Source organism: Echinops telfairi, unplaced genomic scaffold, assembly GCF_000313985.2.
Source record: "Echinops telfairi isolate 266 unplaced genomic scaffold, ASM31398v2 ScPeMD7_7425;HRSCAF=8463, whole genome shotgun sequence".
Taxonomy (NCBI): Eukaryota; Metazoa; Chordata; class Mammalia; order Afrosoricida; family Tenrecidae; genus Echinops; species Echinops telfairi.
In genome coordinates this window covers 4,930,030-4,956,891 of record NW_022111325.1, presented here as the reverse complement: position 1 = coordinate 4,956,891, position 26,862 = coordinate 4,930,030, and the positions used below count along the sequence as shown (strand labels likewise).

Genomic DNA, 26,862 nt, shown 5'->3' with positions numbered 1-26,862 from the left:
GCGCCAAACTTTATCTTTGTATCAGAGTTCACCAATGATGGCCAATTGCTTCTGTTCCTGACCCACCACTGGCCAGTGGCCAGAGTTGCTTCAGAGCACTCTGTCTGCCCCTGGGTGAACCATATTCGCACAGGTCTCCTTTCAATGCACCCAGGCAAATCCTTCTCGTGGCTGACCCTGGGAGTCCTTTAAGGGTAGCAGACTACATAGATAGCTCAGTGCAAACACCTTCACTACCCAAACCACAATTTTTGCCATTTGACAGAAAAGCTTTTCTCTTCATTTATTTTTTTTTGTTTTTAATCATTTTATTGGGAGCTCTTACAGATATTATAAAAATCCATAATTCAGTTAGATCAAGCATAATTTTGGAATTGCTACCACCATCAGTTTCAAACATTTTCTTTCTTCTTGAACTATTTCATATCAGCTCCCTCTTTTCCCCTCACTTCCCCCTATCCTGCCCTGGAACCCTTGTGTAATATATGTATGTATGTATGTGTGTGTATATATATATATATATATATTACACCATCCTATGTATCCATTCACCTCCAATTCTGTTATTTGTTCTCCTCTAGTGGGATTATACAGTCATCATTGCTATTAGCATCCCCCTTCCCACCCTCCCACCCCCACCCCACTCCCTGTACCCTCAAGAAATCATGACTTCTGTTACTGCTTCTGAAGGATTATCTATCTTGGCTTCCATGCATAGAATGCTCTTCATTATACAAATGAACATAAACATGATTAATAAGTTAAAACAAAGACCATAATAGTAAGGTGATGAAATATTAAAGAACTAGAGGATAATTATGTGTTTCATCAGTGCACCACCACTCCCTAGATTTATCATACCTTCTATGTAGCCCTTCTGTGAGGGACTGTCCAATTATCTTACAGGTGGGTTTGGGGCCTCCACTTTGTCCACACTACTTCACGTCAATTGGATTACTTGTTTTTGAACTTCTGATACCTATCCCCATCAATACAGCATGGTCACACAGGCTGATAGGCTTCTTCCATGTGGGCTTTGTTGCTTCCCTGCTAGATGGCCCCTTCTTTAACTTCAAGCCTTTAAGATTCCGGACATTGCGTCGTTTAATAACCAGGCACCATCAGCTTTCTTCACATTTGCTTATGCACCCATTTTGTCTTCAACAATCATGTCAGGAAGGTATCATACAGTGCCACATTATTAGAACAAACCATTCTTGCATTGAGGTAAGATTTAAGTAGAGGCCAAAAGTCCATTTGCTTCCTTGTTGTACTCACATATTTATACATACATAGACAAATACACCTACCTTTATATATTTACATATATACATATCTATATTTATACCTATATATAATTAATTTTTACTTTCTTCCTTCCTCTGTTTATTTTTTCTTTCCTCCTGCCCTACCATCATGTTTGCCCATTATTCACCTCTCAGTAATTCCTCTCCAATACATTTCAACTGATCAAACATGACCAGGAATGCTATACCTTCCTAACCGTAATTTTTACAACCCTTGATATTCCCCTGTGCCTGTTGTTATTGGCTCACTACTCATCCCCCACACCCCACCTACACTTCTCCCTTGCCCCCCACCCTGAGTGTGGGAGAAGAAAAAGATGGCAATGGGAGAACAGGGCACTAATCCACTCAAGGGGACGGTATTATTTATGTCTCCACAGGAAAAGGAGAGAGAGAGGAGACTTATTCTGCTGTGCCAAGCCTTGAGGGCATTGTTCCTGCGGGGACCAGCTCATACACAGAGAGGACTGTAGGGCTGGCCTCAGCTCGAGATATAATGTCCTCTCCCTAGATGACAGCACTCCAGAGGACACCACTGAAGATACAGTTTGGTTGGGGAGAGTGACCGGTCTGACCTGCCCACATGGGGGAAAACCAAGTGAGGAGTGCAACAGACCAGTCATGGGAGCCAAGTCATAAAGTCATGACGTCCCTGAGAAATTCCAATGATAGACTTCTGACTCGGTGGAAGCGCTTAGCACTTCATCTGAACTATTTGGAGGATATTCACAAGGGCCACACTGAAAGTCTAAAGGTGTAGGGGGTGGGGCACTAGATGGCTCCATTCCTGACTGCAAGAAGAGCAACGGGGCTTCAAGGTGGTATGCCTTCCCGTCAGGAATGCTGAGGAATAACAGGGCATAACTGCTGTTAGGTATGTGAGTCCCGAGATAGGGAACCCTGAAAGAAACGGGCGTTGGACTAATGGATTAGAACCAGTGCCGCTTGCTATTTGACAGAGAGAACCCCATCTACTCTGGATCAGGATAGCAGTTAGGCTGGGGACTGTATATATGATTTTTTCTTTTTTTTTTCTTTGTTCCTTTTGGTGTATCTATATAAGATAGGCAGGATAAGCAATCCCAAGTTTCTCTCTTTACATCATGTATCAAGAAAATGAGTATTAGCCATTTAGTCCATCATTACAGAACTGAGGGTCTTGGGAATTTAATCATGTTAATGCAATAATTTTGCATGAATAACAGGTTATTCTTTCTTTTTTTTTAATCATTTTATTAGGGGCTCATGCAACTCTTACCACAATCCATACACACATCAATTGTGTAAAGCGCATTTGTACTGAGGTTATTCTTTCAATCTTACTCAAATCTCCACTTTTTTCTTGCTCCAACCAGTGATAAAGCATATATTTGTGAGCAGATATGGCCAGGTCATTTTTGAGAGAAAAATTTCCCTCTATTTGTTTTTTTCTGACACTAGGTACACACATTTACGAGTGTGTGTTTCTTTTCTCTTTCAAGAGAAATTCTTTTTGAGAAATTCCATGTCAACTTCTAGCTCTTGTGAAGTAGGCCAGTTAGACTTCCTTTCATGTGAGAATATGAAAGGATTATTTTAAAGATCACTAAAACCTGAACTAAAATAATAAATATCTTATTTTAAATATCCATAAATATGATTATGGATATGGATTATGGATATGGATATATGTTAAATCTTCTCCCATGTAGTTTGACCACCAGTTCATATGCATTTCTTTAAAGTAGTTTTTGCATCACATTAAAATTTAGGACAAAGTTAAAACCAAATTAGTAAACAAAATAGAATAAATGAGAAATTACAACAAATTATAAAAACAAATACAAGGGGCTTCAAAAACTTCCTGGGGAAAAATGAACTTAAAAGATAATGAAATTTTCCCACACATATTTTGAAGTTCCCTCCCACCCACCTATTTATAGTAAAAAATACTAAATTAAAACATCAAGCTCCAATACTCACCCTCACATGGGGAAACACAGAAGATATGGGTGCTATAGCAAAACGCGGTGAAGAAAATTAGATGGTGGCAAACTATCAGAGAGAATAGTGTCTGGGTCCGTAAAGACTTGTTTTCAAACAAACAGTCATCTAAGTGAGACGTCAGCTAAACCCACAAGCAAGAAGCACACCAACATCCATGATCCAAGGATTGTAGATTATATCATCCAAATCCAAAGGGTGGAATAGTATCAGAGCTTAAATAATAAGATTCTGGTTTCCAAAAGACTATGAATTTCAATACTTTCTGTTTTCTGTTCATATTGGGGTTTGTAATGTGTCCTTTGTTGGTAGCCTTCCTGACTATCGTTACGTGATTTTCTATGTTTTTCGGTATATCAAACCCAGGATAGGTGAATCCATAGCAACAATAAGTGGAATAAAGATTCCTGGGGGGTATGGTGGGAGAGGTGGGGGGTGGGAAGTTAAGGAGAAGCTGATATCAAGGAGTTCAAGAAAAAAGAAAATGCTTTGAAACCAATTGTGGTAGCAATTATAAAACACTGCTTTATATAACTAAACTATGGAATAGTATGATACCTGGATTATCTACTAATAAAATGGTTTTGCCTCTCTACTGTATCTATGTTACTTTCACTAAATCCTTTTGAACACAATCTCCTTAATTGTGTCACACTGTCTGCTTCTAGCCACCTATTCTTTCCAAATCCTACCTAGGCTTTACAATGTTCCAGTGAATAAATATACTCTTAGAGCAATCATTGAAATATCCATTCACATATTCTCAAGAGGAAAGAATTTATGCAATCTCTAATACTGTGAAAATCAAAACTCTTTAAGAACATTTGAAAAAGCAAGAGGGAATAAATATCCTGATTTTCAGGCTTTGGCTCAGGTTATTACATCATCTTTATGATTTTTTTATCTTTATTTTTTCTATTTTCCATTTCCACATCTGTGGCATTACAATAATAACATTGGCTGTACTCATCCTTATTTGATCTTATATTTTAAAGCAGGTAAGAAAATCACAGGTGTTGTCCTTGAACAAATCAGTTTACTGATTCTAGAACTCAGTTTCAATGTCTACAGGAATAGATAGGTCAGCTTTGTTGTAATATATCCATTAATGTTGTTGAGCATATAGGAGGCAAAGTTATGAAAACCCTAGGCATAACCAAACACCTCAGGAAATAGTCTGGGTCTGGGAGCTCAAGACCATGTTCTTAGGGGACACCAAGATCAATTAACATAACATAGTCCACCAAGACAATAATGTGATATCCCACTTGGATGAGTGGCACCTGGGGTCTTAAAGACTCATAAGTGTCCATCTAGGTATAACTACTGGTCTTAAAGACTCATAAGTGTCCATCTAGGTATAACTACTGGCCTCTCACTGTCAAGTTACTGAAAGAATGAAGGAAGGCAAAGACACATAGAAACAATTCATCCACCAGACTAATGGACCACACAAACTTCAATCTCCACAACCCCAGGACTAGAAGAAATAGATGGCACCCAGCTATTACTACCAACCAAACCACTCTGAAAGAGATCACATTAGAGGAACCTGGAAAGAATGTGAGAAAAATGTAGAACAAACCTAAAATCACACAAAAAAGATCAGATTTACTGGTATAATACAGTGTGCTGGAATCCATAAGACTGTGGTCCTCCAGACTAGAAATGAACTCACTTATATGGCTCAATTATCTCCCAGAAAAAGACAGGTCTATAAGGGAAATGATAACACTTGAGAATAATCAACCATTTGAGATCAAAAGGGCAGAACTTGGCCGAAGACAAGGTTCAAAAGGGTTCAGATCACTGACCAATAGTGCTACGGAGGACAACATTGGGGACGCAGTGTGGGAATTGTGCCAGATCTGACCCCATCACACCTAGGTGAAACACTAAGGGCATGCAGCAGAACAGCAAGGGGAGCAGAGCATCAAAGTCCCCAGGGAATACCAAAAATAGACTTTAGGGCCAGGGCATGACATCCTATCATACTCAACCAGAAAACACTCCTAAAGATCAACAAATAGACCTTGAACTATTTACAAGCTTTTCTATTTTGCTGTCATTGGTTTTTGTTGTTGTTATTTTTGTTTTGTTTTCTTTTGTTGTTTTGTTTTGCTCTGTCTTGTTTTTTTTGTGCATATTATTATCTCTGCAGGTCTATCTCTAAGTAAGATAGGTGGGATAAACAATCTGGAGGAGAAAACAACAGTACTAATGGTCCCGGAGGGCAAGGGAGAGGGAAAGGTGGTGAAAAGAAGGTGGGTGTTAACAAACCCAGGGACAAAGGAACAATAAGTGATCAAAAATCAGTGGTGAGGAGGGTGTAGGATGCCTGGTAGAGCTTGATCAAGGGCAATGTAATCAAGAGGAATTACTGAAACCCAAATGAAGGCTGAACATGATAGTGGGACAAGAGGAAATTAAAAGGAAATAGAGGAAAGAACTAGGAGGCAACAGGCATTTATAGAGGTCTAAATACAGGCATGTACATATATAAATATATTTATATATGATGATGCGGAAATAGATCTATGTACATAAATTTGTAGGTTTAGTATTAAAGTAGCAGATGGACATTGGGCCTCTACTCAAGTACTCCCTCAACACAAGAACACTTTGTTCTAATAACCTGACATTCCATGATGCTCACCTTCCCGACATGATCGCTGAAGACAAAGTTAGTGCATAAGCAAATGTGGTGAAGAAAGCTGATGGTGCCTGGCTATCAAAAGATATAGTGTCTGGGGTCTTAAAGACTTGAAGGTAAACAAGTGGCCACCTAGCTGAGAAGTAACAAACCCCACATAGAGGAAACACACCAGCCTGTGTGATCAAGAGGTGTTGATAGGATCAGGTATCAGGCATCAAAGAACAAAATATCATATCTCATTGTGAATGAGGGGGAGTGCAGAGTGGAGACAAAAGCCCATCTGTCGGCAACTGGACAGCCCTTACAGAAGAGTCACAGGGAGTTGACGAGCCAGTCAGGGTGCAGTATAGCACCGATGAAACATACAACTTTCCTCTAGTTCTTTAATGCTTCCTCTCCCTCCACCCCCCGCACCACTATCATGACCCCACTTCTACCTTACAAATCCTGCTATACCAGAGGATGTACACTGGTACAGATAAGTGCTGGAAACACAGGGAATCCAGGACAGATAAATCCCTCAGGACCAATCATGAGAGAAGTAACACAAGGAGGGTAATGGGAAGGTGGGGGAAGAAAAGGGGAACCGATCACAATGATCTACATATAACCCCCTCCCTGGGGGGTGGACAACAGAAAAGTGGGTGAAGGGAGACATCGGACAGTGTAAGACATGGAAAAAATAATAATAATTTACAAATTATCAATGGGGAGAGAGGAAGGGAGGGAGGGTGGAGGAGGGAGGGAGGAGAAAAAATGAGGAGCTGATACCAAGGGCTCAAGTAGAAAGAAAATGTTCTGAGAATGATGATGGCAACAGATGTACAAATGTACTTGGCACAATGGATGGATGTATTGTGATGAGTTGTATGAACCCCCAATAAAAATGATTTTTTAAAAGGGTTCAGAAAGAAAGATGAATGAAAACAGAAAATACAGGAAGGAAGTTTTACAAGTGATATTATATCATGGGGATTGCATTCAATGACATGAAACAAAATGTGCATTAATTGTTGACTGTAAAATGTTGCCTGTAAAATCTGCTCTGTAAACTTTCACCCAACTCACAATAAAAAATTAAAAAATAAAAAAAATAAAATGGTTTGGAAAACAAAATAAAATACCCAGCTCTCTATATTTTGATTTTCAATACAATTTTATATTTTCAAAATCTCAACTTTAACCTGATGAATGTAATTTTATATTAAGTATTCAGAGGATGGGCCACCGCTAGGGTGGGAACAATACCCAGTTCTTTCCATGTTTTAAATTGAGGGTGTTTTCACCTCTTCCACTAATCCACTCTTGGATTCACTTAATATCTGACAGTACAACTCCCTGATTCCACTTGTTAAATACCAGAATGTTTATATATCACTTGCTCCTTTTCTTTCATGTCCAATTGCAAACATGTCTCACATTTTATTTCTATGTTTTCATTTCTTCCTTCAAGAACAGTTCCCTTAGAGAAAACTTTTGGTCTCTAAACAGTAACCCCAGTGCTGAAGTCAGTGTGTTCAGGAAAACAACGGGAGAGAACAAAGTTTTTACTGTCTACTGAAGTAAATACGACTCAGCAATAGGAAATGGAAGAAAGATTCTCAGAGATTTTTGTAGAGAAAGAATACTGTAAATAGAAAACTAAGATACATAGCTTCCAAAGACTTCTGAAGTTTGACCCTGTGTTGAGTGGAATGTAAGCATCAAAAAAAAATTTTTTTTTTGGAGGGGAAGATTATTAGTTACTTTGATGCTTGGAGCCAAAGCTGCTTCTCATACTTATTGGAATTACGCCCAGTGAATATGCAAAGAGTTAAAATTGAATATGTGTTGACTTAATGATCAAATTAACTAATGAACAAACAAATGCATTGTGCCAGAATGAGATCCACAGGTAAATGTCTTCCATTTTTATTACTTAACTCTCAATGCTATTATATTTTATTAATGGTGTTACATTATCTTTTCATGCTCATAAAAATCCTAGCAGTATATATGTTTTCTAAGATTTACCTGGAGCCTTGGTTGCATAGTGGTTATGCATTGGACTGTGATCCACAAGGTTATCAGTTCTAAACCACCAGAGAAAGATAGGGAGAAAGATAGGGATAACTACTTCCATAAACAGGTACAGTCTCGAAAACTCACACGGGCAGATCTACTGTGTCCTATCGTGTCTCTATCGGTGTGCATCAATTCAATGGCAGTGAGTTTTATTTACTTTTGGTTTTTTGTTTTTTTTAAGATTTACCTGAAGAGGTGAATGAAGAGCTGGGAGCTATTGCAAAGTCACTCACTTAGTCAGTAACAGAGCCAGCACTTTGGTTTCTAATTAGTAGTTTACCAAAAATACATGACCCTTAGTCATCCTTCATCAGCTTTGGTGGCAAGTGGTTATACACTGGGCTGCTAACGACAAGGTCTTCAGTTCAAAACCACCCGCTGCTCCAGAGAAGAAAGGCAAAGGTTTCTGCTCCCATTGAAAGTTATAATCTCAGAAACCCACAGAGGCAATTCTACCCTGACCTCTAGGGTCCCTATGACAGCGAGCTTGATTTTTTTAGTCCCTCTTTAGGTGTGGAATTGAACTCAACTCCATAGTTCCATGTTCACCTAAACATTAGATAGATATCTAGTAGGGATCCACTCAATGACAGTTATAAGGGAAACAGCAATACTAGTGAAATACACACCTTAGAATCATTTGACATCATGAGGCTAGCATTAGTCCAAGGTCAACGTTCAGAAGGGTAGTAGAGAAGGAGGGGTAGAAGCAGAAAGCAGAGGAAGTGACATGAGTGGTGTTGCATTGAGGGGATTGCACTGAATGAGACAAAGCAAAGTGTATATGAATTGTTGAATGGAAAACTGACCATCGGACTGTAAACCTTCACCTAATTCACAATAAAAGGTTTTATATATATATATACACACACACACACACACACACACACACACACATATGAAGAGTCCAGGAGAGAAATTGATTGATTCAGATGCTTCATATAAGAATATTGAAAGGGCAAATGTTTTGTATAATATATATATACATAAATTATATATTTCTATCTATAAATTATATATATATATATATAAATTCACACACCCATGTGTGTATATATATAGGAAGGTACCCCCCAAATCAGAATCCCCCCCCAAAGCTATGTACTTAAATTTATTTGCAAAACAACCTTCTCACCCTCAAAGCACTCTGCATTACACTTAATACATATGTCAAATCCGCTCGTCCATTCTTGGAAACATTTTTTAAGCTCATCTGTTTGGATGGCTAACAGCACCTCCCTCATTTTTTTCTCCACCTCTTCTACATTGTCAAATTTCATGTCCCTCTGCATTTGCAAGTGCACAGTGAGGTCAGGTCAGTAAGGTGCATGGGGCAAGAGAAGCATGCTGGGTTTTTTGCCAAAAACTGACATGCTGAGATGGCTGTATGAGCAGGTGCATTGTCATGGTGGCAAAACCAGTCCACCATCTGCCACAAATCAGGCCTTTTTATGTGGCACACTTAGGCAATCATTTCAGAACCTCTACCGAGAGAGCTTGATTAACAAGCTGACCTGGCGGAATGAACTCCAAATGCGCTATCCTCCACACAGCAAAAACAAATAGCCATCTTCTTGATTTTTCATTTCACTGACAAGCATTTTTTGGGTGGCAATGGCATCTTCCACTGGTTTGGTTGATGTTTGCTTTTGGGGTCGTAGGAATATTACCATGTCTTGTCACCAGTAATTCCCTTGGAAAAAAGTCTGGGTCGCTTTGGAGCTGTTCTTTCAAAGCCCTGCATGTCTCCACTCAGTGCTCTTTTTCCTGCTCAGTCAGAACCCACAGCACAAATTTCCTAGCAACCCTTCTCATTGCCAAATCTTCTGTTAAAATTCACTGAATCAAGTTCCAAGACAGTCCAGATAACTTCCCCATCTCCTTAATGGTCCATCATTGGTCTTTGAGTACAAATACATGAATTTTGTCTGTTTGGGAAGTTGATGGACGTCCAGAGTGAGGTTTTTCATCAATTGACATTTCACCTTTTTTGAAATGAGAAAAACCACTCATATACTTGAGTTTTTCCCATAGTGCTGTCTTTGTAAGCTGTGTTCAACATCCCAACAGTTTTTGTGGCATTTTTCCTGAGCAGGAAACAGTTAATCACTGTTCTCTTAAATTGGCCATCACAAAAAAACAAGGGTAGAGCGAAACTGCATTCACAAAAAAAGTTACTATGAGCATAAAGAACCTTCCCAGGTGATGCCACTGGGTGCACTCGCGGGTTGCTCAATACTTGCCTAGTGGGAAAGATGTGTACTATGAGAGCTCCACTGAGAGGAGCTTTTTTCCAGTTCCTTGGGGGTACCCCCTGGTATGTATAGATATGCAAATGCAACAAGGAAGCAGGTGAACTTTGGGCCTCTACTTAAATTTTACCTCAATAATTTGTCATAATAATGTGTCATTATATGATGCCTTCATGACATGATCACTAAAGACAAAATGGGTGCATAAGCAAATGTGGTGAAGAATACTGATGGTGCTCAGCTATCGAAAGATAGAGCATCCAGGGTCTTAAAGGCATGTAGTTAAACAGGTGGCCATCTACAAGGGAAGCAATGTAGCCTATATGGAAGAAGCACACCAGCATGTATGATCATGAGGTGGCGACAGGAAAGGGTATCAGAAGTTCAAAAACAAGCAGCCCAACCAATGTGAAGGGGCATGCATGTAGTGGAGACCCAAAACCCACTTGTAAGATAATTAGACGGTCCCTCTCAGAAGGGCCACATGGAAGAGGTGATAAATCCAGGGTGCAGTATAGAACTAATAAAACATATAATTATCCTCCAGTTCTTTAATATTTTCTCCCCTTAATATTTTGGTTTTTATTTGTTTTACCTAATTTATCATGTTAGACAGTATATGTTCATTTGTATAGTTAAGATCATTCAATACTTGAAAGCCAAGATAGATAACCCTTCAGAAACTGTAACAGGAGCAATGGTTCCCTGAGGGTATGTGAAGAGAGGGGTGAGGGTAAGGGGGAGCTGGTAGCCTTGATGACTGTATAACCCCAGTTGAGGGAGGCAAACAACAGAATTATAGGTGAGTGGATACATCAGATGGTGTAAGATATGGCAAAAAATAATAAGGGTTGGGGGCAGGGGGCTGGAAGGGGATAAAGGGAAGCTGATATCAAGGAGTTCAAGAAAAAATAAAATGTTTTGAAACTGATTTTTGGTAGCAATTGTCCAATAAAACTTGATGTGATTGAACTATGGAACATTATGATATCTGTAAGAGCTCCCAATAAAATGATTTTTAAAACCACACACAACAATGAAATTATACACTGTACAATCAAGTTTGATAAGCAAAAAAACTTAAAGCTCAGAAGACAATGATGAACTATGCTTTTAAAAATATTACTATGCATTCACTCTGTGGAAATACAATATGTGACCGTGTTTACTAGACATTGTTGACTGCACGAATGAATATTAAGCTAGTTAATGAATATTAAGCTAGTTAAGTCTACTCATGGACTCATACTACCATTTGGGACCCTCAATATCTTCACTACTTCAATCCAATGGAACTCTTATTCTCTTTTTTTGACTAATTTCATTTCTTCTGAGTGTTATACTTGCCCTACAACTTCTCAGGCATCACCATTGCCTCTCAAATTTAAATTATCCTATGAATTCTGCGGTGGCTTTATTTCTGACAAGCTCTGAGGCAATAATTCTGCTGCTTATCGCTGAATCACAAGGACCTACATACTGTCATGGAATTTTTATTTCCAATAGTAAAAAAATTGTTGTATTTCAATGACTATCTTCTAAAATATTAAGAGAAAGAATATATGGTATATATTCTATAAGGGTATTCTATATTGGATATATTTCTATAAGGGTAAGAGAATATATTGTATTTTTTTCTCAGAAGTTCAGAGAAGAAACCAGGGAACTAGGCATGTGTGAATCCTCTTGGCCAAGTGAGAAGATTGTTTTATTGAGGAAAGTATCAAATGTCTCAACTCTGACAAAAACACAGAAAAGAAAAATAATAAGACTATAAGATTTTTATTGATATCATATTACAAGCAGGTAAAATAAATATTAAGAAGAAAAATATATATTAGGTAGGGAAAACGTGTATTTGATAGACTTATCTATTTAAAAATTTTTAATTGGAAGGGAAAGCATGACTTACATAAATGAAACAAAGGATTGGAAGTAAAGAATACATTTATCAAATACAGTTTAGAGTGCTGTGGAATTCCAAGGATGTAGGCCTTGCTCCCTATATGTCAATTATGGACAGCATTTCAAGAAGTAATCCCTGACATAAGTCTTTAGATTGATTAATTTTGGAATTTACAGACCATGTTTTCCCATTTAAATTTAACCTTACATTGTAAAGCCCAATAACCTAGGTCATAGCAATAAATCCTGAAATATTAAATTTAGCTAATATTGATCATTGAAAATTAAGCAGAAATAAGCAAGCTATCAAACATAAATTTTTACAAGGAGATTTGAAAAGATGCCATCGTTGTATTGTGTCCAGGTGTATCCTGAGCTGCTGGACTGCTGGATTCGGGTCCCAAAGGGAGAGGAGCAACAAAGAAGCTCATAGTAGGTCATCATAGGAACTGTATAAGAAGAGAACTGACAGTCACTCTGCACAGGTAGAGGTAGAATTGAAGAGACATAGAGGAGGCTTGGAGGAAAAGAAGAACAGCTGATAGAGAAGCAACTAAGGTAAGGAGCAAGAAAGATGGGTGCAATGTTGGACAGGAGATATGTTGGACTAGGGCAAGAAAGGTGGATACAAAAAACTCACCAGCACTTCCTAAACCAAAACATCAAGCCAGCCAGAAGCAGTAGGGACGCCATCACTGCCGAGAAGGTCACAGCCGTGGAGGTGTGATGTTCTGTGTATTTCAATGCACACAAAGATGTCATTTCAAATCCATCGCAATCGCTGTTTAACTCTATTTCTCTGGGTTTCCTTTGTCCATTTAAGGATCTGCCTCAACGATCTCTCTTCTTATTTTTTCCTCTCATCCAGTGCAGGGAATAATGTTTCTTAGAATCCTCAACAACAAGCACTGTGGTAGTATAGTGAATTACATATTCAGCTGATAACTAAAAGTTCAACAGCACAAAACTACCAGCTGTTTTAAGGGAGAAAAGTGAGCTTTTCAACCCCTGTAAAGAGTTACAGTCTTGAAAAAACCCATTTCTACTCAATCTCATTGGGTCGCTGTGAGTTGGAATTGTTCGGATTACACTGAATTATTTTCGTTTTTTGTTTTCTGGAGGGGTTGGTGACCCTGAACATATTCTGACATCTACAAGCTCCACAATTTCAGCTCTTCTCTCTAGTCCTTGAATTCACAATTGTTATCCCTTTGGAGCCTGAAATGCCTAAGAAACAGGCATTGCATCTGCTCGAGTATTGTGCCTGGATAGCCAACTCCCCTTTCCAGTGTGCGCCATCGTTCTTCCTTACCCCAGTAGAGGACGATGTCCTGGTCACCTAGACTGCTGTGCCTCACCCGGCAAGACAGGCCAGGTGCCTCGGTAACGGTCACATTCAAGAGCACACGGAGATACCAGGTCCCATCAGCATTGGGCAGGACATCACCTCGCCGAGAGCCTGGCTGCTCCTGTTCCCCCCGCATCCACATCACCCACACCGGCTTTGGGTAGAAGCCAAAGACATGGCAAACCAGCAGGACACAGCCATGGCCCGGAGTGGTGTTACCAGACAGCCTGGCTTCGGGCTTCACTGGAAAAAACCGGAAACACAATTCAGGTAAAGCCTCTACACAAAATGTAGAAGTTCACATGTCAACATCAGTTTATACAGACTTATCTTTCCCACCCCTAGAAATCCGTCCCTCATTTTCCTCTCTTCCTAGTTTCTTCTTAAGCTAAATCTGAAGGAGATGGTAGAATGCTGAGATGTTAAAAGAAAAAACCATTTTAAGCAGGATGTAGGACTCACCTTTTCTCTGGATATGCACCCTCCCCGCCTCTATGAGACCCAAAAGGAAGCGTGGGCAGGTGCCACTGATGAGTCCATGCACGACTTCCTTGATGCCTTGGTACTGATTGAGGAGACTGCAGACATTCTCAGCCTTCCTTCCACTCCTTGGAGATGGCACCCAGGACTTGTTGTGGAAGCTCAGGAAATCTGATCCTTGAAAAGCCCCCTGCAGAAAGCCTGTGGGGTCCTCCCCAGGGTGCAGCACACAGCCTCCTGTCATCTGTATTTCAAAGGGATCTGAAAATAGAATTGTGAATTAGTGGAAAAGATAATTTTTAAAAATGAAATGAGTGTAAAGAAAAATAAGAATCAGATGAGAAACTTGAGGGAATGGGATTAAGTTCCATTTAATCAGGGATTCAAGTACAGGAGAGTCGGTGGAAGTTCAATGTAGAAGAAGAGAGGACTGATATGAAGCAAGGGGCAACTGATTGAAGAAACTGAGTTAAATGACGTGGGTAAGAGAGACTTAGAGGCAGGGATTTGGGATTATAATAATCCAGAGTGAAGACAAAGAAGTGGATTATGATGACAATATAGAAGACAGTGACTGCACAAGGGGTTCTGTGGGAATGCTTGGATGTTCTAAGTAGTCAAAGAGTGAGAAAACAGAGAAATTTCATCTGAAAGTTTGAAAACTGTGATCACAAGAGATAACTAAAGGGAAATGGTAAAGTACAAACCAAAAATAAATGAGAACGGATATCATAAAGAGCAGAAGGCCTGAAGCATTTCAAACGTCAGATTTAAAATTATTTCTCCTCCTTCCTGTTCCCTGTCCAGAGGTGTGTGGTTGCAGACGTGGGGCAAAGCAGGTGGAGCAAGGCTCTCAGTGGAGAGGAACGGTGTTTCCTAATTTTTTTAAATTGAGACTCAGACACCACCCCTCTTCCCCAGTTTCCCCACTGAAGCAACTGAACTCACATTCAAACTGCAATTGGTTGTAATAGTTGTGAATTTCCCGAGTCAATCCAATGAAGTACATTCGAAACAGCATTTCCAGTTCTACCAGCTCTTTGTTGCTGAAGTTCCCCTTGGACCAGGGCCATAGGAAAATGGCAGTGCCAGAGTTACCCTCCCAGCTATGAGTCTGCAGTTCATTCAACCAACCAGAGGCCAGAGTTTGTGCCCAGGAGTGGTTGTAATAAGATGATATCTGGATAATATGGTAGGAGATAGGACCCTGCAAGGCTGGAGGTAGCAAAACAACAGAGTAAGGTGGGAAAAAAATCATTGAAAAGGAGATAGCGTGGAGAAAGAAAGTTTCCATAAATGGAGAATTCAAAATCTGAAGGAAGAGAAAAGCATGGTTATGTCTTCAGGCATTTGCCCGTCCCAGGATGTCATGTTCTATCAACAGCCTGCAGAAGGGAACAGAGACCTGGGGACAAGGATACTCAGAATGGAACTGGCTGGCACTCACATTCACAGGTGTATCTTGAGTCTACATCATAAACACACACACACACTCCCCACCTGGGAGGAGACCAACTAACAATGGGAGTTGCAGAAACAGCATTTCATCTGCAGGTGTTCTTTCTCTCAGAAAAACTGGTATTTGATCTTTGTTGACAAACCTACCCCACAAAGTCTCATTTCTGACTTTCTTCCCCACAAATGACAAAGTTTCCCTTTAACCACCATCTGGAACAAAGGAAACTTGCAAACCCCAAGCTCCTTTTCTCTGAGCTCTGGCTCTCGCCTCTGCCTCTCAGCTTCTCTACTGGTCATCAGCAGCCACCCTGCTAACTTGTCTTACTTAATTCAACTGCTATAGAATGAATCTTATTTAGCACTGAAAGTCACTTTACTTCTAGAGTCTGTTTGTTTACATTCACATATTAAAAAGATTTCCCAGACTACCTCAGGCTTTTATCTCCCTGCTCATTTATGCTATTCTATCTGCCTGTTCTACTTTTGAAAGTTCCCTAAATATTCTCTTCCCCTATATCACCTTCCTCTACGTTGAACCTCACTACGTTGAACTCTGTCTTCTCACGGGTTCCTTTACTTGTTAAGTTTCTTTGTGTTTGCTTTTATTTCAGAATAGTGTATGACTGCCCTTTGGAACAGTATAAACTACTCTGAATCCTCCATTCTTCCTTAAACATGAAAGCCATCACCCACCAGGGCCATATGGACATTGAAACCTGAAAAGAAACCTTCTGTCTGTTTTCACTGATATGTATTCACTCACCATCACTTGGCACCCACTTAGAACCTAGCCTCTTTACACATCCAAGAATGTGTATGGAGACCCAAAGCCCATCCGTAGACATGGATGTCTCCTCACAGAAGGGTTACAAGGAAGGATGACTCAACCAAAATGCAGTATAGCACCCAACAAAACACACATCCTTCCTCTAGTTCCTGAATGCTTCCTCCCCCCAACTACCATGATCCAGTTCTACCTTATAAATCTGGCTAGACTGAAAAACACACATTGATACAGATAAGAGCTCCTGACACATGGAATTCAGGACAACTAAACCACTAAGGAATAGTAGTGGGAGTAGTGATATCGTGAGGGTAGGAGAATGGTCAGGGAGAGGGAAGGGTTTTAGAGTTTTAGAGTTTTCGGTGGTAGAGGAAGTGGGAGGAGAAGAGAAGAAGGAAGATGAAGCAACAGGTTAGGTGGTAGATGAGAGTTAATTTGGGTGAAGTGGATGATGATGATCCACAAGATGGAGAAGAGAAATCAAGGAGCCATGGTTGGGTAAGCCATTGGTTATTTGTAGTCTTGAATACAAAATTGGTCATCTGAAATGTAAACCCCTGCCTAATTTACTAATTTAAAAAGAAAGAACATCACAAGCAACTGAAACCACCATTAAAAATTACACAGCAAAATAAACACCAATAAATAAATGCCTATTAACAACAACTCTGTAAGTAAATATATTAAATGCACCAGACAAGAAACAATGAGTAGTAGATTGAATACGTAAACAGGATCTACTGAAAACACCAAGACAAAAATAAACTAGAAATAAAAGGATGGATAAAATATATCAATATAATGGCAACCAAAAATGTCAGGAGTGGAAATATTAATCTGTGGTAAAAATGGGCTTCAATAAATAGAATTAGACATTCCCAAAAATCCTGCAAACCTTTTGTTGGGTATATAGCTTAAAGAAGTAAGAATCATTACAAAAACAAATATATTCATAACCATGTTCATCACAGCACTGTCCAGAGCATCAAGAGGTGAGAAACAACCTCAATCGCCATCAGTCGAAGAAGGGATAAAGAAACATTGACATACACATACAATGAGCACTGCCCAAGACTAAATTATAATAATAATCATAACAATGAGACCACAGAGGACTTCATGGCACGAGTGGACCTTGAGAGCATTAGCTGAGTGCAGTTACCTAATCACAAAATGACAAACTTTGTTTGAAACCATTATTATAAAGGAGGAGGAAAGAAAAACAAGATAAGGGCTTTCCTACCAAAGACAATAGAATTTGCCAGGCAGGGAAGGGCAAGAGAGGGAATATAAAGCAATAGACTAGATAGTAGACATGCATTAACTTGGTATGTCAGTCTGGGTTGACTAGAGAAATAAATCCAGAGACACTCATTTGTCTATAAGAAAGAGCTTTATATCAAAGAGCAATCATATATTGAGAAAACATCCCAGCCCAGTCCAGATCAAGTCCATAAGTCCGATATTAGCCCATATGTCTGATACTAGCCCATAATTTTTTCTTCAGAGTCATGCGGTACATACAATGATGTGCTAGAAGATCACAGGCCAGTGGGTGAAAAGCCTTTGGGATCCAGTGTCGGTGGAAGCATCTCCAGGGTTCTGGCTCCACTTGGCTTGTTGACAGGAAGGTGAAGCAGAGAGTGCATCCTGACTCCACGGAGGAAGAGAAGCTGTGGCATGATTGACAGGCTAGAATCCACCCCTTCATTCAATTTATCAAGTTGACATGAAATTGTATAACTACCACACTTGAATGGTGTAGAAAATGTTGGTCATCGGGAGGGAGAAGAGAAATCAAGGAGCAGGGGAGGGTTAGACTAAGAGATTTGAGTGGTGACTTAAAGTATTGAGTACAATGTAGATGGTCTGAAATGTAAATTCTCACTTAATTTACAATTTTTCAAAATAGACTTCAAGTCAAAATCCATGTTGAGAGACGATGAAGGGCATTGCATAATGATTAAAGGTACAACTTAACAAGAAGACATAGCCAAAATAAACATCTATGAGCCAAATTAAATAGCTTCAAAATACATTAATCAAACTCTTGTAGAGTTTAAGAGAGAACTAGAGAATACTACAATAATAGTAGGAGACTCCAATATATCACTTTTGAAGAAGGGCAGAAAATGGGAAAGAAACAATATAAATATTAGAGAACTAAACAACACAATCAATTTGACATAGACATGTACAGAACATTCCACCTGGAAACAACACAAAATAAATTCTTTTCCAGACCTGTGGAATATTCTCCAAAATAATACATATTTTAGTTCACAAAGAAAGCCTTAATAAAATTTAAAACACAATATTACAAGCCATTTTCTTAAATCACAACACTAAAATGAGAAATGAACAATAGGAAGATCAAGAGAGAAATCAAGTGTAAATTGAACACTCTACTTAGGAAATGCTGGGACATTAAAAAAATAAAGAATGAAATATTAAGTCCCTGAAAAAAATGAGAATAAAAATTCAATGAACCAAAATTTGTGGGACCCAGCAAAAGTATACTCTGAGGGCAATGTATAGTAATAAAACATACCCCAAAGAAAGGAAGACTCAAAATCAACACTTTAACCTGGCATCTTCAACAATAAGAAAAACCGCAGCAAAATAAACCTTCAGTTACCAGAAGGGGGGAAAAAAAGATTGGAACAGAAATAAATAAAACAGAAAACAGAAAAATTACAAGAAAAATCAACGAGAGTTGGTTCTTTGAAAGAATTGACAAAATTGGCAAACCCTTGCCAAACTTAACAAAGGAAAAGGAGAAGGTGCAAGTATTACAAGTAAGATGGGGGACGAAGGCAACATCACAACTGAAATACAAAATACTAACACAATACTATGAAAGACTGTATTGCAACAAATCTGAAAACTTAGGAGAGATGGACTTATTTCTAGAAATACTCTACCTAACTAAATTAACACCAACTGATGTAGAAACTGTTAATAAACTCTAACAAAAGAAGAAATATGCAGGTCGCTAAAAAAACTCCCAACAAAAAAGTCCAGGACAAGATGACTTTAGCAGGGAATTCTATCAAACATTCCGAGAAGTGTTAACATCAATTCTGCTCAAATTCTCCAGAATATAGGAAAGGACAACAAACTCCAGAACACATTTTAGGAAGTGAGCATAACCCTGATGCTAACCCAGGAAAACACATTGCCAGAATAGAAATTACAGACCAATGATGTGCTAGAAGATCACAGGCCAGTGGGTGAAAAGCCTTTGGGATCCAGTTATGAACAGAGATACAAAAATGCTCAACAAAATCCTAGACAACATAATCCAACAAGATATCAAAATAACAATGCATCATTATCAAGCAGGGTTTATATCAGATATGTAAGGATGGTTCAATGTTAGAAAAACAATGTAATCCACCAAATAAAACAAAGGAAAAGAACTACATGAATCATATCATTTAATACAGAGAAGAATTTTGATAAAATGCAACACTGATTCCTGATTTTAAGAAAACACTTAACAAAATACAAATAGGTAGAACTTTTCTCAGCACAATAAAGGCTGTATATGTAAAACAACCAGCCAACAAACATACCAGTGTTTCTCAGTGGTGAGCAACTGAAGTCATTCCTCTTGTGAATAGAAACCAGACAAAGTTGTCCTATATCACCACTTATTCAGTACATTGCTGAAAGTCTTAGCCAGACATACCCACAATGGAATCTTATGCATTGCTAAAGAATAATGAACTAGTGAAACACCTTGTGGTTGTTACATAATTTTATGTCAACTTGAAGATATATAAAAGTATAGTGGTAATATTCAACCTGTCAATCAAGTAATAGCCTAATGGTTCTTCCTTGTGGATGTAGCTTTCTCATAAGGAGGGCCCTGGGAACCTCCCTCCACCTTGACCTTCCTGCTTGCTGACTCAGAGAGCAGTCGGAGCCCTGCCATGTTCCCACCAACATTGGATCCACGTGACTTTGGATCCAACAGCCTATGCTATTCCTGCATTCTACATCATTGCATGTGACCTTTTAAGTCTGAAGAGGGATTTATGGACTACTATCAGACTTAGGGACTTGCGTTGGACTGGGCTGGGTTGTTTACTTGATATACAATTACTTTTGATATAAAGCTCTCTCTTAAACATATGAGTGTCTCTAGATTTGTTTTCTAGTCAACAGGGCCTAACACACACCTCAGGACACAGATTCCACAAGAGGAAATAGAGAAAGGAAGGTGGGGGCAGAGAAAGATATTGGGAGATTTGATTAACTTGAATGCAAAAACGATTTAAATGTAAATCCTCACATAATACACAATAAAAAGACTTTTTTAAAAAAGAAAGATAGACATACTATTAATACCCAGTCATTCATCTATTGGTTTGTACCGTAAAGAAACAAAGAATAAAGAACAAGCAGGTATATGCACATCCGTGTTAATATTCACAACAACAAAGATGATGGAAACAACCTAAATGCCCATACATGGAAGAATGGATACTAAACTTTGGTACATATGCAAAAACAAACTCACTGCCATCAAGTCAATGCCGACCCACAGTAACCCCGTAGGAGAGATTAGAACTGCCTATGTGGGATTCTGAGACTGTAAATTGAAAGCCTCATCTTTCTCCCTCAGAATAGCTGGTGCTTTTGAACTGCTGAGCTTAGGATATGCAGTCCAGCTCAGAACTACTACCCCCCACCCAGTGCTCCTTTGCTAATGCACACAAAGGAACACTGTACATCAATAAAGGATAATCACGAAACTGAAACACACCCAACATTCATGTATTTGGAGAACATTATGCTGAGTGAAGTTAATCAATCACAACAGGACCAATATTGCATGATACCATTACTTAAAACTACGTAATAAAGGTTCCCATAGAAAAAGAAATGGATTTTGATGGTTACTGGGGGTGGAAGGCAAAGCAGGGAAGGAAAAGTAACAGAGTAGAGTGCAAATATGTGTTAACTTGGTGAAAGGGAAGATAGAGCCTACAAGAAGGAAGTGGGCAAAAAACGGGAGACAGCAAGAAGGCAAACTATTGGCAAGGTTGATGACTTGCTTAAGTGATCAGATACAAAAATGATGCTCCAATATGCAAACTCCAACCTAAATCACAATTTTAAAGTTGATGGCATTAACTGTTTAATGCCAGGCTTCTATGATTTTAAACCTTATTAATAATTACAAGACATTTTAACAATCCTGGCTAGTGTAGAATCCAATAATTATCATAGTTTTCCTCCTCCAGAATTCAAACTAGAAGAGTTATAGACAGTGAGCATAGAAAAAAGTGGGCCAAAAAAAGACATTAAACATTCATGTCTGCAGTATAAAGAGTAGTAGAGTTGAATGCATACTGGATAAAACTCCAATTATACTCATACAGGAAAAAATGATATGTTTTCCGCCATGTTCTCGATTCTGTTCACTTTTTTCATGCCTGATAAACCAGAATGACTTACAACATCTAGAAAGCACTGTTTCTAGAACCCCTGGCTTCTTCCAGATCTATGCTTGTCCTGACTTCCTGTCCACGCATGCTATGAAAACTCAGATTCTTCCCTCATCTGTGGTTTAATAAAGAAGAGTTTGGATATTTTTAAGAGAAATATTATGAGATAAGCAAAAAAATTGAACACAATTAAAAGATATAACTGAATGGCCGTAACACAGATCCCCATGTCCTGGAGGGCAATGTACCACCTTTGCCGCACCCATTACTCACCGTGTCTCTCACCCATTCTAACTGGAAAAGAAGGATCAAGGGTCTCGGCAAGCTATTCTTTGTAGCTAGGAATTTGTTGTCATTAGGACAAAGGTGTTTTTCTCCAGAGGGGTTCAGGGCAGAAACCTGGAAGGCAGGAGAGCATTGTGGGTTTTGACTGAAGGTGAAATCTTTGAAAATAGAAGGGTGAGATCTATGTTGTCAACTCCTGAGCCAAGTGAAAGGAATGAAAAGCTCAACAAACAACAAGACATTAACTTGCAGTTATGTCGACTAAAGATACAGGTAAGAGAACTTTCCAGGGACCCACATACAACTGCCCACAAGGAACTTCCAAGGTAGAAAGAGAAGAATTCTGAAACCAGAGTCAAGGCCACACGTATGAAGTAAAGTGGGTGCATGGCTCCCGACCAGAGCGGCAGAGCTGCTTCCATGGGCGGTCCTGGAGAAGGCCTTCTACAGGAAGTGGCATCCCAACTGGCCCAGGCAAGACAGAAATTACATTGCAAAGGCTCAAATTCTCTGAAAATACAATTCTTCTTGCACAATTTTATTTAACCCACTTTGACCTATGATCCTTAAACAGGAACAAAAAGTTTTAAAATTGAAAGGTAAATGACATCACCATGAAGTTGTGTTTGCCACAGTTGTGTTTCATTTATTCTGAGAACATTCTCTATCACACTTGAACATGGATTCAAATACAGATGTACCATAATATTGGTACTGATGAATAACACTTTGACGGTTTTTAAATATTTTTTTCTGCTGATGGTTAAATTCTGTTTTGACCCTGGCTGACAGCTTCATCTTCCAAACTTGGAAGCCAAAAAAGTAGAATGATCAGGGCTCAGAGAATGTCTTGATATGACCTGTTAGGAAGACAAATACATAAAACTTCAGAGGAAAATCCCCAACAAGTTGAGCAGAAAGGAGAAAGGGCCCCCTAGAAGTAAGGCTAAAGATTAAATATGTAGTAGAAAAGAGTAAGAGTGGTGAAAAAAAATAGTTAGCCAATTAAAACCCACCTGTGCCTCCTAAACCATAATGCAAGGCCTATGAAAAGGAGCAAGGATGGCACTGTGATTGCCAAACAGATCAAGCCAACGGAGATGGGATGTTCTGGTAATTGAAAGAGGGCAAAAGCATGTCATTTCAATACTCATTCTCTGGTTTTCCACCTGAATATCAGCACCACCCTCTATGTGCTTCCCATGTATGGTGAGGTTCTAAACCCCACTATCTAGGAGGTTAGATATCTATCCTGTATCTCTCCCTCTTATTCTGCCTCCCATTGTATAGAGTTTTCACCCTTATCGATTCTGTATCTTTTTTTTTAATCATTTCATTGGGAGCTCTTACAGATATCATAACATTCCATAATTCAATCACATTAAGCAGTATTGTACAATTGCTACCACATCAGTTACAAAACATTTTCTTTCTTCTTGAACTCCTTGGTACATCTCCCCTTCGTCCACTCCCTGCCCCAGCATACCCCCAAGGAACCCTTATTCTTTTTTTTTTTTTTCTATAATAGGTTTTTTTAATAGTGCCTGCTTGTACCATAAATCAATCTGTATCTCTATCTCTGTATATGTATCTACAGCTGTGTGTATCTCTCTCATACATACATATATATACACAAATATATACACACACACACAAATATCTACATACCCACACATACAAGCACATATTTGTCTCTTTCCTGTTAAGCTCCACCCCTTCCCCAGCTCCTCCCTCTTCAGTTAGGAACATCTCCTTCCCTCTCTAGTGGGCCTCAGTTCTCTCCCACTTTCTCACCCCAGTAGAGGACAATGTCCTGGCCACCGAGACTGCTGTGCTTCACTCGGCAGGACAGGCCAGCAGCCTCCCCAGCTGCCACGTCCAGGGTGACTCGGAGATACCAGGTCCCGTCAGCATTGGGCAGGACATCACCTCGCCGAGAGCCAGGCTGCTCCTGCTCCCCCCTCAGCCACGTCACCCACACAGGCTTCGGGTAGAATCCAGAGACGCGGCACACCAGCAGCAGACGGTCAGGACCAGGAGTGGGTCCCCTGGACAGCCAGGCCACAGGCTTCTCTGGGATAGGAAATGTGTTCCAGTTAGGACTTCATAACACAGAGACTTAGACTCTACTATTTGGACCTTCTTTCATTCCTTTGGGAACCAAATAGTTTTATCCATTTAGTCCCTGGCTTTTGGGGGTTCTTTCACACTCTGTATTGAGTTTGAAGGAATAACTGGTGGCATAGAAACATCTTGGGGACAGAGTAGGACAAACCTTGTCTCTGTAGATCAGATTTCCCTGCATCGAGAACACCCAAGAGAAATCGGGGGCAGTAGCTATAGAGGAGTTTCTCAATGATTTCCAGGACCCCTTGGTACTGAAGGATTATTGCACAAAACTTCTTTGCCCTCCAGCCACCCTCTGAAGCAGGTGTACATGAATAATTCTGGATGCTCAGGAGATCCAGTCCTCCTAGAGCTGTCCTGAAGAAACTTGCTGGACCCTCTCCGTGACGCAGCTCACAGCCTACTCTGCTCTGGAACTCCAACGGATCTGAGTAGAAGGATAAAACAAATATATTAAACAGTAAGTAAAGAAGAATTAAAATAGTATTTTGGGGGTGGGGTGGGGAGAAATATTTAGGATATGAAATGATGAGTCCACAGTCAATGAAGCTTTTAGAGACTTTATAGGGTTTCAGAGGGATAAATATTGGGGAGGGATGTGTCTGTCATCGGTGAGATGTGTAATGTATGGTGACTCGCAACAGGAGCAGAGGGATAAAGGAACCAGAATTAAAGAGGATTCTTTTGAAAGTAGGGGAAGGAGAATGGACAGTAGCAGAGAGGTGTTGGAGGAGGAAGTAACACCAAGACACGCCTCCACAGCATAGGGACAGTGACGGTTTTAAAGGCGAGTAGAAAAGTGGGTCTCATACTAAACAAAGAAGAGGATAGTTAGAAAAAAGAAGACTAATACAGACGGGATCAGGGGTAGCAGTGATCTGAACTATTGTGTGGGATTACGGGGCCAGGACCAGAGATTACTTTAGAGATGTGTCCATACAGCCAGGTATAGTAGGGGAAAGAATAAGATCCCATGCAGCCAAGCAAAGAAGCCAAAGAAAGTAATTGAGAAGGCCACCAAACTCACATTCCATCTGGAATTCTCTGGCGTAATTCCTTAGTTCCCGAGGAAATCCAATGAAGTAGACTCGAAATGCATCCAGCACCACCTCCAAGTCCTGATCACTGAAGTTGCCCTTGGACCAGGGCTTCAGAAAAATAGCGGTACCTGAGTCACTCTCCCAGCCATGAATCTGCACATCATCCAACCAGCCCGAGCCTTGATTTTTGGTCCAGGTGCTGTTGGCAAAGGATGATATCTGGATGACGTAGAAGGAGGTTGGGCCCTGGAAATCTGTACACAGAAAGAATGGTAAGGAGGAGGGAGAGTAGAAAGAGGTGAGAGAGCAGAGGTATTGTAGGGGTAGGAAATGAAGAACACTTGTAGCCTGAGATATTTAGACAATTATCCCAGTGTTTCAGAGCCCAGTCCCAACCTCCGAAATGGTTGAAGAGACTGGAAACACAATTGCACAAACCCTTCCTGCCCAACGGCACTTGAGTCAGTACAGCTTGTTTTACCCAAACCTCCTCATAACACCAGTGGGAGCTGCCAGAATTATTCTTACCATCCATGTGGTCACCACCTTGGAAGAGCACTGTCAGCAATAAAAGTAACAGAAACAGCATTTTCCTAGGAGATGAAATTACGGCCAAGCCTAGTATACGATCTCTGATTTCAGCAAAACTTCTAATCCAACTGACAATCTCTCCCTAAGCCAGTGTCTACCACAGAGAAGCTGTGCCTCCTGCTATCCTGAGCCTCCCACTCAGCTTCTCAGTTCCCCTGTAGTTCCAAAGTTCTGCAGACTTTCCTTACTGCCCTCCTTGGCTTCCAGTTTCATGCCCAGTTCCTAGTTTCTTCTAAACCAAAATAGACCTATGGCCATCAAGTTGATTTCAACTCAATGTGACCCTGTAGGACAGAGTAAAACTGCCCCTCTGGGTTAACAAGGTTGTAAACCCTTACAGGAACAGAAAGCCTCATCTTTCTCCCAAGGAGCTACTGGTGGATTCAAACTGCCGACCTTACAGTGGACAGCCCGGGACTTAATCTACTACCCACCCTCCCACCCCCACCCCCCTCCGGGGCTCAATTTCTTCCTACTACCATCAAAAATAACTGTGATTCTGAAATATTCCCAAGCTTGAATGTCACATCTGTAAAATAAGAGAGTCATACTAAGCAACTGCCTTTCCAACGTTACTGGCTTACGTCTACAATAAGTTTATCCTCCCACCTGCCTTTCCCCCACTGCCCTCTCTACCACGACCTCCATCACTCCCCTTCTCTGCGTTCTCAGTCGCTTCTTTCTTGTCTCAGCCCTCTCCTCTGATGTCCCTGAACCTTGCATTTCTGGGTTTGCGTTGGTCCCTTTCTGCTTTATCAAATTCTTCTCTAATTTCCTATTGTGTGTAAACTTTAGCCAATTTGATAGTTAATTGCTCTGAGTAGTGTTGATCTCTAAACATTAATAAGTCTACTGATACATGAACACAGAAAGACTGTCTCTCTATTGATTTAGGCCTTCTTTTATCTCTTTCAGCAAACCTTTTTTTAGTTTTCAAAGTATGTTTTCCTTTCTATGATTAAATTATTCCTAAATATTTATCATTTTGTATGCTATTGCACACCAAATGTTTTCTTAATTTCCTTTTCATATTGTTGATTGTTGATGTTTACAAATAAGATTGATTTGTGGTTTGATCTGGGATTAGGCAACTCTGATAGATTACTCATTTTTTAGTGGATTT

The 26,862-nt window shown here is 39.8% G+C and overlaps 2 protein-coding genes across 2 annotated transcripts in view; both read right to left on the bottom strand.

Moving 5' to 3' along the window:
* Positions 1-15,538, bottom strand: part of LOC101651839 (T-cell surface glycoprotein CD1a) — a 37,015-nt gene extending 21,477 nt beyond the window's left edge. Inside the window, exons 1-5 of the mRNA XM_045298366.1 lie at positions 15,487-15,538; positions 14,944-15,210; positions 13,978-14,256; positions 13,480-13,758; positions 4,749-4,842 (exon numbers count right to left, since the gene is read on the bottom strand). Coding sequence (XP_045154301.1) covers positions 4,749-4,842; positions 13,480-13,758; positions 13,978-14,256; positions 14,944-15,210; positions 15,487-15,538 — 971 coding nt within the window. The remainder of the gene's footprint in view (positions 1-4,748; positions 4,843-13,479; positions 13,759-13,977; positions 14,257-14,943; positions 15,211-15,486) is intronic.
* Positions 15,539-22,482: 6,944 nt separating this feature from the next.
* On the bottom strand, positions 22,483-25,737 carry LOC101651530 (T-cell surface glycoprotein CD1b-like). The gene is made up of 6 exons (XM_045298365.1): positions 25,677-25,737; positions 25,136-25,402; positions 24,257-24,535; positions 23,776-24,054; positions 22,998-23,091; positions 22,483-22,546 (listed from the first exon to the last, which is right to left on the bottom strand). Exons 1-6 carry the CDS (start codon positions 25,735-25,737, stop codon positions 22,483-22,485), a joined length of 1,044 nt encoding a protein of 347 aa, XP_045154300.1.
* Between the last annotated feature and the right edge of the window lie 1,125 nt (positions 25,738-26,862).

What these genes read in the sequence shown, in the direction of transcription:
- LOC101651530 (XM_045298365.1), bottom strand. Translation starts at nt 25,737, where the DNA reads ATGCTGTTTCTGTTACTTTTATTGCTGACAGTGCTCTTCCAAGGTGGT. An exon ending in CAGAGAATTCCAGATGGAAT is followed by an intron (nt 24,536 to 25,135) that starts GTGAGTTTGGTG and finishes CCTTCTACTCAG; the next exon opens with ATCCGTTGGAGTTCCAGAGC. An exon ending in ATCTGATCTACAGAGACAAG is followed by an intron (nt 24,055 to 24,256) that starts GTTTGTCCTACT and finishes TTCCTATCCCAG; the next exon opens with AGAAGCCTGTGGCCTGGCTG.